Source organism: Varanus komodoensis, unplaced genomic scaffold (genome assembly GCF_004798865.1).
Source record: "Varanus komodoensis strain SLA01 unplaced genomic scaffold, ASM479886v1 scaffold50, whole genome shotgun sequence".
In the NCBI taxonomy this organism is placed as follows: Eukaryota; Metazoa; Chordata; class Lepidosauria; order Squamata; family Varanidae; genus Varanus; species Varanus komodoensis.
Window position 1 is genome coordinate 4,537,662 of NW_025336088.1, and position 13,433 is coordinate 4,551,094.

Consider the following 13,433-nt stretch of genomic DNA (forward strand, 5'->3'; position numbering starts at 1 on the left):
ATGCTGTGAATAAGATCTAACTGCTTCCCGCACACCCCCAAAGAGCCCCATACATGAAAGCAAAGCATGAATGACCGTGCAAGCTGAAATCAGACTTCGGAGTGGCCTTATGTGACAGCAGAGGGGGAGGGGCCCTGGCCAGGTCCACGGCTGCACCAGCCCCGGAGAAATCCAGCTCGTCCAGGGAGCAGGAGGCAGAGGAGGGGCTGCTCCCTTCCCTCACACAGTCAAGTCAGCTCTGGCAGAAGAACGAGAAGAGCGGCTGCCCTTGGTGGAGCTCTTATGATGGAGGTGGGCCTTGGGCTCATAATGATTGGGAACTCCACCCTGAGAGGCCGCCCCACCGGCAGCGCCATCCGCTGGGGCCAGAAAGTGCTGCGATTTCTCCTGCTTCTGGTTGGACCAGTTGTCCTGCTGTTCGTAGGACGGCGTGGCGGGAGGCGCGATCACGCGGCGCCTCCTGCACCGCTTCTTGAACAGAAGGTGGGCCAGCTCCACCAGGCTGAGCAGAGCTGACACCAGCCCCACCATGAAGTAGAACTGGATGAAGATGGTCTTCTCGGTTGGCCGAGAGACGAAGCAATCGATGAGGTGAGGGCACATGTGATGCTTGCAGATGTACTGGTATCCCACCTGGAAGCCATACAACATCCACTGCCCCACAAGGAAGCCCATCTCAGCCAAGATCCTCATTACAACGTTGACTATGTAGAAGGTCTGTATGTTTTGGGTGCGTTGGCTGGGCTGGAGCCCAAACCGGACTTGGCTTTTCCTCCCTGCCCCTTTGGCTCCCTCCTCTTCTGCTTCCGGTTCCTTCAGGCCTTGATTGATCTTTGTGGTCTGGTGCATGGAGTAGATGACGAAGAGGACTGCCGGAGCCGAGAGCACCACAATGTGGAAGACCCAGAAGCGGTAGTGGGAGATGGGAAAGGCCAGGTCGTAGCAGATCTGCTTGCAGCCCACCTGCTTCGTGTTGCACTCAAACTCCTCCTGCTCGTCCTCAAAGACGTCGCTGCCCACCGTGGCCAAGATCAGGATGCGGAAGATGAGCATCACCACCAGCCAGAAGCGGCCCACCATGGGCGAGTGCTCCTGCACCGCGTCCAGGAGGGAGCTCAGGAACCCCCACTCGCCCATGGCTGCTGCAGGGGGAAAGGGAAGGCAGAGGCATCAGCGGCACCGGACTATTGCGCTGCGGTGGTGGGGTGGGAGGGCAGCCGTGGGGTTGGCGTCCGAGGGCCAGTCCGTATGGAAGCCCGGAAGCCACACGGACCTGTGGCCAAAGTGAGGCATGGGGGCGGACACCAGCCGTGCCGCTCATTGCTGCGACGCTGAGGGCCCCTCCTCTTTGGGGGAGGCACCTTCTCAGTGGCGGTGGTCCGACAGGGCCGTGCACTTTCTCTGCAGTTCTGGGGGTCCTCTCAGGGAGTGAGGATGGGGGCCTGGAATCTGGTGGGTGCAGGGCCTCCCTGACATGCTCCTGGCCCCCCACACAGGAGGGGCTGCAAGGGGTCCCGCAACAGCAGCCGTGTTTCCTCCTGTGGTGCCAGGAAGGCACTTGGCAGCCAAATAACCCTTCCACCCACGGGGAGGAAGGGCCTGAGTGTCCAGGGGCTGCTCTGCTCCCCACCCCTGGGGGTGGGGGACTTTAAAAACACTGCTCTTAAATTGCATTAATAAAATACACAAATTGTGGGGAGGCCTTTCTGGACAGAAGGGGTAGATGTGACTTAATTTTGGGACAATTTCTAGCCACATCCATGGCTTGTTTTCTTAAACCTGGTCAAGACCCAAACACACAATAAAACAATGTGGTTTGACTTTCCAATTGAAGGAGGTGTTCTGTGCTCAAAAGGTTTGGACAAAGCCTTCTCAGCAAGGCCAACAGAGCCAAGGGGGGCAACTGGTACAGTGCCTGGAATGATGGACGATAGCATCGGATCTCTTCCAAACTGTGAGGACAACTGCCCCCCCCCCCAACACCCCAGCGGATAAAAGAGGAGGACCTTGACCAAAACTCTGCTCTCTTGCTTTCTCTCTAGCTGAACATCCCCCTGGCTAAGTGAAAGAAATGCACTCTGCACCTCCTCAGGTGCTCTTTCATATGTTTGGCTTTGTGGTTCTGTGCCATGAAGTCGCCTTGGACTTAGGGTGACCCTCTGAATGGAAGCCCTCCAAAATGCCCTACCATGACAGCCCTGCTTCTCTGTTCTAACTTCGAGACTGTGGCTTCCTCGATGGAGTCAATCCATCTCTTAATCAGTCCTCCTTTTCTTCTTCTGCCTTCGACTTTCCCTAGCACGATCGTCTTCTCCAGGGAGTAAGTTTTGCGACATGTTCCTAAGTGACCACTGGCACGAAAACCCACTGAGCTGTGACTTCTGCCGTCCTTGCTGAAGGGTTTCATTTTCACTGCCCTGACATCAGTCAAGGGAGGAACAGTAGATTTGAGAGACTCAGAGATGCTTGAAAAATGGACTCGCCGGGCAAGAGTTCTGTGTTTGGCCTAAGATGCTGTGAGTCTCAACTGGCCAGCACTTTTTGACTCACCCCTCTCAGCAGGACCATTTTAACTCTGGGCAGGAGGTGAAAAGGCCATGACCTTGGCAACACCAAGAGAGACTGGGGGTGCTGGCAGATGTTTTATGTCTGTTGCCAAGTTATCTGGAGAGGGGAAGATAAAATCAGACAGCTCAGCCAGATCCAGACTGTGCTGGGGACAGACTGGTGCAGCGGACGGGCAAGGTGCGTTCCACCGAGGGCCTGGCCAGACTAATTTCCCTGGAGAAACGAATGCACATCATATATTGCAGTGTCTGCCAAACCTCTGATAAGTGAGACACACTTATCTTCACTTAAACCTGGAGGCATACCGCACTCTTGTACCTGAAGAGGTTGAATAGCAAGGATTAGCCACTGAAGCACTCTCTGCCTCCTTCTGCATGAGTCGCCCCTCTGGATGCATGTGGAAATAAAAAACAGCCAGCACAGGGAATGTGATTCTGCTGTGTCTCTCCGCCAGGGGTGGTGGGATGTTTAAATCCCATGGGGTGCAGAAGAGAAAGTCAGAGAGTAGTAATTCATGCAGAGCTGCAGCAGACACCCTTTTCCTCTGGGCTTGGAAAAGTCTTCCATCAGCTCATTTCTTCTGGCTTGCATTACCCGTTCTGTTCTAGCAGAGCAATGCATACCGACCCACAGTTCGGGAATGACTAAGGCAGTCCTATAGGACCGCTCGTGCTTTTTTAAGCAGAGTAGACTGGAAATAGGGGAGGTATCAAAGAGGCAGAAATGTAGAAAAGTTATATGGTGGGTGAAGAGGGTTGCTGCTTCCTGGTGGCATGGCTGGACCTTGAACTGCGGGAAGGGTGACCCACACACAGCAGATGCAGCGTCTCTCCGCACGGAGCTGCAATGATAGCAAATGCTTCCCTGGTTGCCTTGCTATCGTAAGATCTTCAGGACAACCCTAAACAAGGAGAAGGGACAGGACACACCTTTCTGAAAAAGTGTGTTCCTCCTGACATATACATACATACATATTTTTCTAGCTTCTGTTCTCTGCTTCCTTCTCCCATTTCCTTTTTTAAAACAATCCTAATTGGGTTTGGTGTAATGCAACACTTGGAAGAACACAAAACTCCTTCATCATAATTCAGAATATTAAGACTGCACATTTTTAATTCTATGGATGTTTAGACAGAAAAAAGGCCTATCGTTCTTAACATGCCCCAGCCAGCTATAAGCCCTTTTCTGTCTAAACATACATTGGTCAATATCTGCTAGAGGGCAAAATCTGTCACCATCTGGTAACTGGAGGGGCAGATGTGAATGGGCAGGCTGCCAGCAAGCGCTTTCCCCTTCAGACCAACAACTACCTGAAAGGTGGCTGCCTGCAACCTCAGATGGGCCCCCCGTTTGGCCATGAAGCTCACCGGGTGGCTTTAAGCCAGTCACCGGCTTTCCACCTGACCTACCTCACAGGGCTGTCATGAGATTAAACGAGAAGGCAGGAACCTTTAACTTCTCGTAGGAAATGTGCGATATAATTGAAAAGCAAACAAAGATGGCATCAGTACTTTGTTTTTAGGAATTAAAACTACAGGCCATTAAAGGTACAGGCATTCAGCTGAAATCAGTGGAAATATCTTTTTTAAAGCTGAGTCTTCAGTATTCCCTGCTAGAGCTAGAACTGGAAATGTTTAAAGCTGTGTGAACTTTGCAGCCTGCCGGGTCCTCTGTATCTTGGTGGCTGTTATTAAATCACGGGACAGCAAATTCCATATTCCACACTCTAACTGTTTCCTTTCGCTGTTCAGCTTCACTCGATGGCCCCCTGTTGTAGCATTGGGAGAGACACTTATCCATTTTCTCCACACTTTAAGCACCTCCAGCATCCTTCTTTAGGCACCCTTTTGCTCTGCCGTGTTATTGCAGCACAGAATATTCTAACCCCAAGGTAGTTAACTGGATGAAAGAAGAATATATCAAAGATGAGCCATTTCCTCTAAAGAAGCGTAGCTTATTGAATTGCACATTGTTTCTCACAACAGAAAAAATATGTCCATCTGTCAGTATCAACAAGCATCTCTATTTTATTCCAACGTAATGATGGATTAATGTAAGTCAATGCCCATTTACATGGAAGTAAGCCTTACTGTACACAAAAGGACATACTTCTGAGCAGACATATAGAGAACTGCAGTGTTACAGCTGCTAAAATTTTGATCTGATAGCCCTACCTGTGCCTCAGGTAACCCTACTGCAAGAAGAGCTGCAGAAGGGACACACAGTGGTGAATGGGGGGGGGGGGGCTGCACTCCCTCCCTGCCTCCACAGGGTTGTATTCTCCTGCCCACTCTGAATGGCTCTTCTCTGCAACCCAAAAGTTAGGGATGGATTTGCAGAAGTAGAAGTTCAAAAGGGAAACTGTCCCCTCACTCACCCCCAGGTTTCCTCCAATTTGCTACCTGGAAAGGGCAGGTGCCCACTCATTACCTGCTGCCTGGGATGCTGCCAACTTCTCGGTTTCTTCTAAAGCAGTGCCTTGGGGTCTCTTGGCATCTTTTGTTCCTCCCTTGCTAGCTTCAGCTCTGGCTAGGACAGTGGCGTGCTGGAGCGCGAGAGGCAGGGCTTTCCCTTTAGCTCTGTCTGGAAGCTTTTAAAGTGACAGGACTTCGTGGCAGTCCCCCTGGGCAGACCGGAGAGCCACATCCAGCCCCATCCACTCTATGAGCAGAGGCAGGAGCAGATCCCCCCAGATCCCAGGGTGGAAATTATGCCCACCTAATTTTAATCTCCTCTTAAACAGAAGTCAAGCCAGTGTTTGTGGTTTGCAATAAAACAGAGCAGCTATAAACCCCAGGACAGAGCTAATAAAAGCAGCATTCACTTTCTGCGGTTCCTTCTTATCATCCGCTGGTGTGAGGCTCCTCCTAGCTTAGTGTTCAGAAGTGGACCACTTGGAAGTATGTCCTGGGAGGGAGCATGTCTTGAGATTAATGTCTTGGGAGGAAACAAGGTGCTTCCAGCAACAGGTGGCCACTTTTCCTCTCCTTCACATCAACACATGATGCTGCTACAGTTAGTTCTTTGGTCAAAATTTTGTTTGTTTATTTTATTTACTTAAAACTTTTATATATCATCCCATCACAGATGTCTTGGGATGGTTCACAACATCAATTATAATTGTTGTTATTATGTAGCTGCCTTCCTTCAAAGTCTCAATGAAAAATATTTGCTAGCTTTGCTAACCACTATCCTTTTAACTAGGGATATTAACAATTGAACACTTCAATCCAGAGGGACCATCAGCATGCAAAGCAGGAATTCCCCACTGGTAACACCCATTCATTTCAGTGGTTCTGCTAGAAGCAAAGACTAAAAGTGGATCTAATTCACCAAATCATTAAATCCATCCTGGGGTTTCCCTAACACTAGAATAATAGAATCACAGCCTTGGTAGGGCCTCCAAGGTCATCTAGCCAGTCGTTGTCCCCCCCCCCCCCACCATTCCCCCCCTGCCCCTGCAGATGCAAGAAATGCATTTCTTCAGCATCTTAATTCAACCTCTCCTTGAAAGTCTCTGATGAAAGGCCAGCCGCAATCTTCCAAGGCAGCCTATTTGACTTTCTGCTACCTGGTACTGTCAAGAAGTTCTCCCCAGTGTTTAGCTGAAAAATTCTTTTTTTAGAATTTGAAGCTACTGGACTGAGCGATTCCCTTACAATGCATTTGCTCTCTCACCCAGGCAGCAGCCTTTCGGGTATCTGAAGACTGAAGATGGGCAAAGCAGGGGTGTTCCTCTGCCTTCAAGAAATCTTACAAGGACATCCCCAGATTTCTGTCCAAGAACAGACCCAGAAAATGGAACTCTTGTAGAGATGCAAGGGTAATATCGCAAATCAATGCCTGATTTACATATGTGTGACCAGGCCTTGCAGGTGACTATCCTTTTCACAGGTCCTTTGGTCACACAAGTGACAATAGAATTTTTCTTATTTTGTGCCACTTACATTCCTTTCTCGAAATTATCTCCTAAATTATCCTAACTTCAGCACCCTGATCAAGGTAACCTAGAAGGTCATCCAGTTCTCATTCTTCAAGCTTGCGCGCACACACACGTATTAGCTTTGTTCAATTCACATTTGTTTGTTCAGCACTTTTGCTTTCATTCTAATCACAGTTCACTGTGCTTTGGTCTCTGGAGGGTCTCAGCCTTTCTTTTCCTGACCTTGGACTGTAGTTCAGGCAGTCTCCAAGCTATAAACGCCCAAGTTACAGACACCCATGCTTAAGAACGAACTGCCATAAAGCCTATTAATTTGAAAAAATTACCACCAAAAATTGTACCTACCAAGGAGAGGAAAAGCAGAGAGGGGGCCTCCCAAGACATCACCATAGAGGGATGCAAAGCTGAGCATGCCTCCAAGCATGCCCTCCTCCCTGCCCATCTGGACAGAGAAATCTCTCCGGCATTTCTGTGCTGCAAAGAGGAGGTGCCGGTGAATTTGGGTTGAGAGACGGGGCTGAGATATTTGCAGTTTTTCTACTTTCCTGCCCCGTCTAACCCCTGCAAATGTGGAGGGCTGACTGTTTGTGATCCAACTTACATACAAATTCGACTTAAAGAAAAAAAAATCTGTTTTCTCCGGAAACAAACTTGTTCGTAACCTAGGGCCTGCCTGTATAATTCTTCCTAGGTGTCATTACAGAAATGTTGCAGATCAGATTCATCAGAATATCGTCTTTGAAAATGAGGACTCCTTGAAAATGAGATGTTTTTCTCTCTCATCAAACTAAGCAAATAAACAAACAAAGGCTAATTTTCTGATACAACTGACTGAAAGACTAACTGTCATTACCAAAATGCAGTGTTTTATTGCATTTTCTGTATGCATCATTTTACAATGTGTAATCCTTTAAAGAAAACTGTACATAGTTTGTATCTTTTGAAAGAAAACACATTCAAACACAGCATATGTATATGTAGATGTTTACACACAGAGCGGCTTTGCATGTATTTTCTTTCTAAAGATGCATTGATAATCTTGTAAACCTGCTTTCCCCAACGCATTGAATGACTTTTGGTTATTTTCCTAAGAAAAATGTTAACCCTTTGGAATTTTGCCACACCATTACTGCTGTGTGTGTGTATGTGGGTGTGTGTGAAGACAGAAGGGCTGTTCACATCATGAAGGCCCAGCACAGGTGAGCCCAGAACACTGTAGGATGCGTGTGGCTGCCAATTTGAATATGCAGCTCCCGTTTAACGGCAGGTTAAACACTCCTCACATAAGTTATGGTCCATTTGATCTTTGCATAACTCACACTCACTGGGTTTGCACAAGCTAACAACTCCCAAGTGAGGACAGGTTAAAGAATCCACTACAAGCTGTGCATGTTGTCTGAGCCCAGCCAGACAGTGCCAAAATCAGGGAGTTGCAAAAGAGAAAGAGAAACAAAGGCAGTCCAGCTTGGGCTAAAATTAGACTGAAGGGGAGGCAGCAGAGTTGTTGCAGGGCTAGAAAAAGCAAACCAAAACATTCTCGCAGACTTGAGCCTTGAATGGACTAAAGAAAATTGGCAAGGCATTCAAGAGCAGACAGACTAGCAGGGGCACTGCCTGCCCATGTTGCCCTCCCCTCTCTTCACACCGTGGTGTTATATTAACCCTTTCCTTCCTTCTTCCTAGCTTGTCTTCACTTCTACAGGAATGTTACCTCCAAGAAATCCTGCCAAGTGAGCACAGAAGGCCTGTCTGCACAAGGTGGGCAACACTTTCTTAATGCCCACACAAAACCTTGGAAGTTAACACTTGAGATCCTCAGACTTTGGGGAAATTAGCTCTGCAAATGTCCAAATTCCGAAAAGATGGTGTGCATGTAAACATACCAGAAGTGCTTTTTTTTGAAAACTGGTGTCAACATCCCGTGACTTGGAGAAGTTTTCCTTTGGCAAAACGATCCATCAGCAACTGATGGATCTGAAGATGATGCCTGCTCATGTAAAATGTGTTTCACCAGGTCATTGTGATTGTATTTTTCTAGGACCTGTTTCAGACTTGGCTGTGGCATTACCCATACAATTATTTTCCAGAGGCATCTGCCTCCACAGAAATACAACATCAGAGACCAACAAGTGTTGGTTATCAAATTCTACAGAGCATTCATGGAGTGAACTACAGCTTCTACACACAGAGAATTTTTACAACTACCAATTGCATAAATTCTATTCCATTCTGAGACACTTGTTCACTGGGATTTCTTGTGGCCATTTGAGAGCCTTTAAATAGCACAGGCCAGGCGAGGGAGACCAAAGTGTTGGTTGAATCTGTGCAGAGTCCTCCCTCTCCACCCCCACCCCAGTGGAAAATCTGACAGCTCTTTCGACACTTGACTGCCTTCCAATAAACACTTTGCTCTTACTGATACAGGGTCCTGGAATGTCATTTTGATGGCCAGCGTTGGGTGGAGGGGAAGGGGCCACGCTGCCAGCAGGTCTTGCCAGGCAGTAGCGCATTCAGAATTCATAGGTTTTAAAGGGAGTGGGCGCTTCCCCCTCCCTCGTGTTTTGCCTGTTCCCCAACCAGGACATGCTGCAATCTAGCAATTTCCAAAAGCCTCGCCATGAGAAATACGCCAATTAAAAGTTCCCATGAGCCTGATGTGCTCGCATCTGGAAGGAGGGTGCCTGCTGCATCTCGGCAGAATTCATTGCTCTGGCCTTCCAATCAGCTTCGCAAGGGGCAGTAATTCTGCCAGTTCACAGCATCAGCTCTGAATGATTACTCACAATACATCCATGTGGCAGAGCTGTGCATCCTCCAAGTTGCCCGTGACAGATTTATACTCCTCACTGCTCTGGGCTTGTGTCCTTTTAATTATTCAGGACACACTTATGTGGGTGACTTATGCAGAAATGATCAGGCGGAAGAGTGGAATAGGGGTCGTTTGAGTGGGTAAATCTTTCATACCCCTTTCCCAAGGTTTTACTGTTAGGAAGTGAGTGTAAGGCATGCCTCAGCTATCAGATGCTTAGGGACCAGCACACAAGCTCCTTTCCACTAGGGCCCCCAGGTTCCACTTCTCCTGCAGAGGAAAAGGGCCAGGATTGTGCATATCAGATGACTTCCCTTCTGCAGGGCTCCTCCCATCACTTTCCAAACATGCATCTTTCCACCTTCAAACTCCAGCATCTCCCTGAAAATTCCGCATTTGATAATATATCCCTGCGGGTAAGCAAAATGAAGGAAATCCTTGCTGTGGTCATGGAACCTTTCTGAAGACAATTTTTTCCCCACGAAAACCTAACTCTATCCCTGATTTTGACTAAGCATTGGAACCCGTTTTTCCATATCTGTTGAAGGCCTTTGGCACAGCATAGTCGCAGTTACTTGCATAAAAGAACAAATGTAGTTCCAAATACAGGCATGCAAAGAAAGCCTCCTTCCATTGGCTAATGTTCTGTATTTATTTTTGCAACTGCTGATTAGTGCTCTAACCCTTTATCTCAATAGACAGTTGGAGCTGTTTATATGTATTGATTCAATTATATTTGCAAGTTGCAAAGGAACAGAAAGCTAATGTATTAATTCAAGTTGTGCTAAATGACTGAGTTAAGTCATAAACAGTGGTGGGCATTTCAATTCCCAGCATAAACATGAGAAACCTCAGTTTTGTCAGACCAAAATACATTGCCAAACCATGGTTTAATGTCATAAGAGCATGTTATAGAAAGCCATAGTCTCCCATTCCAGGTGCATATCAAAGTCAACCATAATTGGAATAGTCAATGTGGCTTTTCAGAACAAAGAATTGAAAATCATTTCAGAAGTTAGAAGAGTTTCTAAGCACAGTCCTCAAGTAAAAAGAACATTTATTAAGAAATCTAAAAGTAGCAGTTGGAGCAGTGTCAACAAACATACAGAAAAAAATATTTACAGGGACAGACAAACAATGATAAAAAGGGTTACTGAAAGCAGTTGGAAATCATTTGCCTTCTAAAGTGGTCACAATGTATTTTTGATAAGATGGACTGAGATGCAAAAGAACATTGTTTTCAAGTTAAAATAGTTCATCCTCTGACTCCTCCAGGTACTGGACTGGCTTCCTGGCTTGACCCACCCTTTCACGGGGTTCAGGGGAGTTCCTTTCGAAGGAAAACAAGTCATCTAACTTCTTGGATTTCTGCAAAGAGAAAAGGGGATGGGACTGGTAAACTCACAGGAAACATTCGAATGCTAACTCCAGAATTCATACATTACATTTTGTGGGAGTTAGTGTAGAGAGCCTGGGGGGGTGATACTTCCTTCGAGGGAGTGTGGGGATGATCCTAAGATTTGGCCTCACCTACTGCCACTCCACACACAGCCGCAAATATACAGTCTACATGTGACACTCTGACTACCCTGCAAACTGCAGCACTAAGTACTCTAAAACGGAGTTATAAACATGGGAGGGGCCAATTTCTTCTTTCTAGACTATCAGCGGACTCTGCAAGCGAAGTGTTGAAACGGGGGAGGACGCTGAGAAGTGTCAGTTCAACACATAATATTAAGATTAGATTACTAAGCGGGAGATATTGTCCTTCTGCTTTTGGTGCATTTTCTTTTGGAGCTTTCCCCTTTTTTCAGTTGGTCCCTAGAAACTGTTTGTAAATTAGCTTATATAGAGTCTCGCCGTGTCAGTTCCCATGTATGTGATGCTACTTACTCACTGTGCTTCTTTGGGCAGCTGAAACATATATTTACATTAACCAGGCAAGTATACACACACTGGGCACTTGTAAGAGTACACTTGTGAAAGATCAGCAACAACAATTTTAAAACTTACGAACATATTTGGGCATTTTTCTGGGACTTAAAGAAAAGGAGGCAGTGATGGTTGCTCTACTGTTTGGGTATCAGTGGAGGGGCTGCGATTGTGGCAAGGGTGAAATTGGGAACAGTGGCAGGCAGGTTTGCTTTTACTGAATGGTTTGCTAGCTAATCCTCTTGTGGGTTCACACAACATGACTACCCATCATTACACAATGATTACACAATCCCTAGAACAAGTCATGCATTGTCACAGTGGCATGCTGCTGAAAAATAAACCATCCTCTGGGAAGCATTCTGAGTTCAGACTATGCAAAAAACCACTGTGGCTAGCTACCCATGAGGGATCGTCACATCATGCAAACAGAGTGTTAAAAACAGACATTAAAATTGGCAATTTTCTTCTTGCCCCCCACCTTTCTGGATTTGCCAGCTCCCCCTCCTTCTCTGCCCCATTGCGAGAACAAGAATGACATAGTGAGAGGCAGGCAATGCAAGTCTGGAGGCTCAACCAGGGGACATGGCAGGCAAAGCATCTTTCAAAGGATACTATGCTTCTCTAGTCACCATGAACTATAGTCATATAATCATAAAATAGTAGAGTTGGAAGGTGCCAAGAAGGCCACTGAGTCCAAGTCCTGCTCAGTGCAGGACTCCAGGTTACACCATCCCTCTCAGATGGCTGTCCAGTTGCATCCTGAATGCCGCTAGTGCGGGAGAGCCCACAACCAACCTAGGTCACTGGTTCCATTACCAGGACTGCCCACTAATATTGTTCATCATCTACTGAGGTGGGTGGAGTGGGAAAACTGGACGCTGGCACAATGACAGAGCAGCAGAATCCATATACTGGACTGAAAGGCACCACTTGCTGGGAAGCAGCAGTTCTCCATCCTTGCTCTATGAAGCAACTGAGGAGGTATGAGATACAAGGCAGACAGAATGGCTGTAGAGCACTCCGTAAACTCCATGGCTTATCTAAAAGCCTATCTGACATTCTATTAAGGAGTTGATCTCCTTACAGAGTACTGGGTGATGTTAACTGAGGGGGAACTCATGTCACTCACATACACAGATGTTCAATTTTAAACGGGAGCGCCTCAATCTTGCAAAATTATTTCAGTGCGCCCAAGTGTGTGTGATAGAACTGTGGGCACAGTGGAGTAAGCTGGGCAGAGTCCTTTAAGATTACTTTTCACCATGCAAAATTACAAGTTAAAATATAACAGTAGCAAGCAAACCTTAAGCGCTGCTGGTTTTTCCACTGATTGGCCAAAGTCAGAATCAGAGTCCAAAGAATCAGAGGAGGAGGAGGAGGAAGGCTTTCTTTTAGCAGGCTTCCTTTTCTTGGCAGGTACAGGCTTTTTGGAGGCTGCCCCATCTGCACTGGAGTGAGAACTCTTGCTGGGCTTTTCATCGGTCTTTTTCTTAGAAAAGGCATCCATAATAGAAGGCTGATTGCCTAAGAAGAAAATTAATTTATTAGATCTTGATGTCAATAGTCCTGTTTGTGTCTTTCTAGCAAGAAGCTGCAAGAACATTTTCAAGTTGCTACTTCAGAAACTTATTGTGGTCATTGTCAAGGCAAGTGTTAATTACTTGCAAAGAATTAAACTGCAGTTGAACAAACTGAATCATAACCTGCATGAAATGGAACTGCAAGGGAGAAAAGCATTACTCTCCGACTTCATTAAGTGACAGTCATAGCCAGTCATTTTAAAAAGTGCTGGAAAATGGACTATCAAGTTGCAAGAGAGAACTCAGTGGTTGGGTTCACATGACACAGCAAACAACCTCACACAGTTTCCATGGCATGCAGAATCTTGCTTGAACTCACTGATCACATGACAATCACATGGTTACCCAGGCAGCTCGGTTTCCATGCTGCTCCCCACGTTGTCCTCCCAACCCTACAGCCTCCACAAGCAAAATTCCAGTCCTTATGGACTGCAGCAGCCTCCGCCTGATTGGACTGCTGCAGTCCTGAGGCGGATTCCCCTCTCCCAAGTGTATTTGCAAATCTGCAGTGCTTTCCAGCTGCTCCAGAGATTTTTATTAAATGAAAATAAATAGTTTTGCTCCAATTCTCCCTTCTCTCTTTGGGTATTTTCGCACA

The 13,433-nt window shown here is 46.8% G+C and overlaps 2 protein-coding genes across 2 annotated transcripts in view; both read right to left on the bottom strand.

Moving 5' to 3' along the window:
- Positions 1-219: 219 nt before the first annotated feature.
- On the bottom strand, positions 220-1,137 carry GJD3 (gap junction protein delta 3). The gene has a single exon (XM_044447187.1). The coding sequence runs from the start codon at positions 1,135-1,137 to the stop codon at positions 220-222; it is 918 nt and encodes a 305-aa protein (XP_044303122.1).
- Positions 1,138-10,364: 9,227 nt separating this feature from the next.
- TOP2A (DNA topoisomerase II alpha) overlaps positions 10,365-13,433 on the bottom strand; it is a 35,277-nt gene continuing 32,208 nt past the window's right edge. Inside the window, exons 34-35 of the mRNA XM_044447074.1 lie at positions 12,559-12,779; positions 10,365-10,688 (exon numbers count right to left, since the gene is read on the bottom strand). Coding sequence (XP_044303009.1) covers positions 10,566-10,688; positions 12,559-12,779 — 344 coding nt within the window. The 3' untranslated portion in view covers positions 10,365-10,565. The remainder of the gene's footprint in view (positions 10,689-12,558; positions 12,780-13,433) is intronic.

Excerpts from the sequence above, each read along its gene's own strand:
- GJD3 (XM_044447187.1), bottom strand. The coding sequence starts at position 1,137 with ATGGGCGAGTGGGGGTTCCTGAGCTCCCTCCTGGACGCGGTGCAGGAG.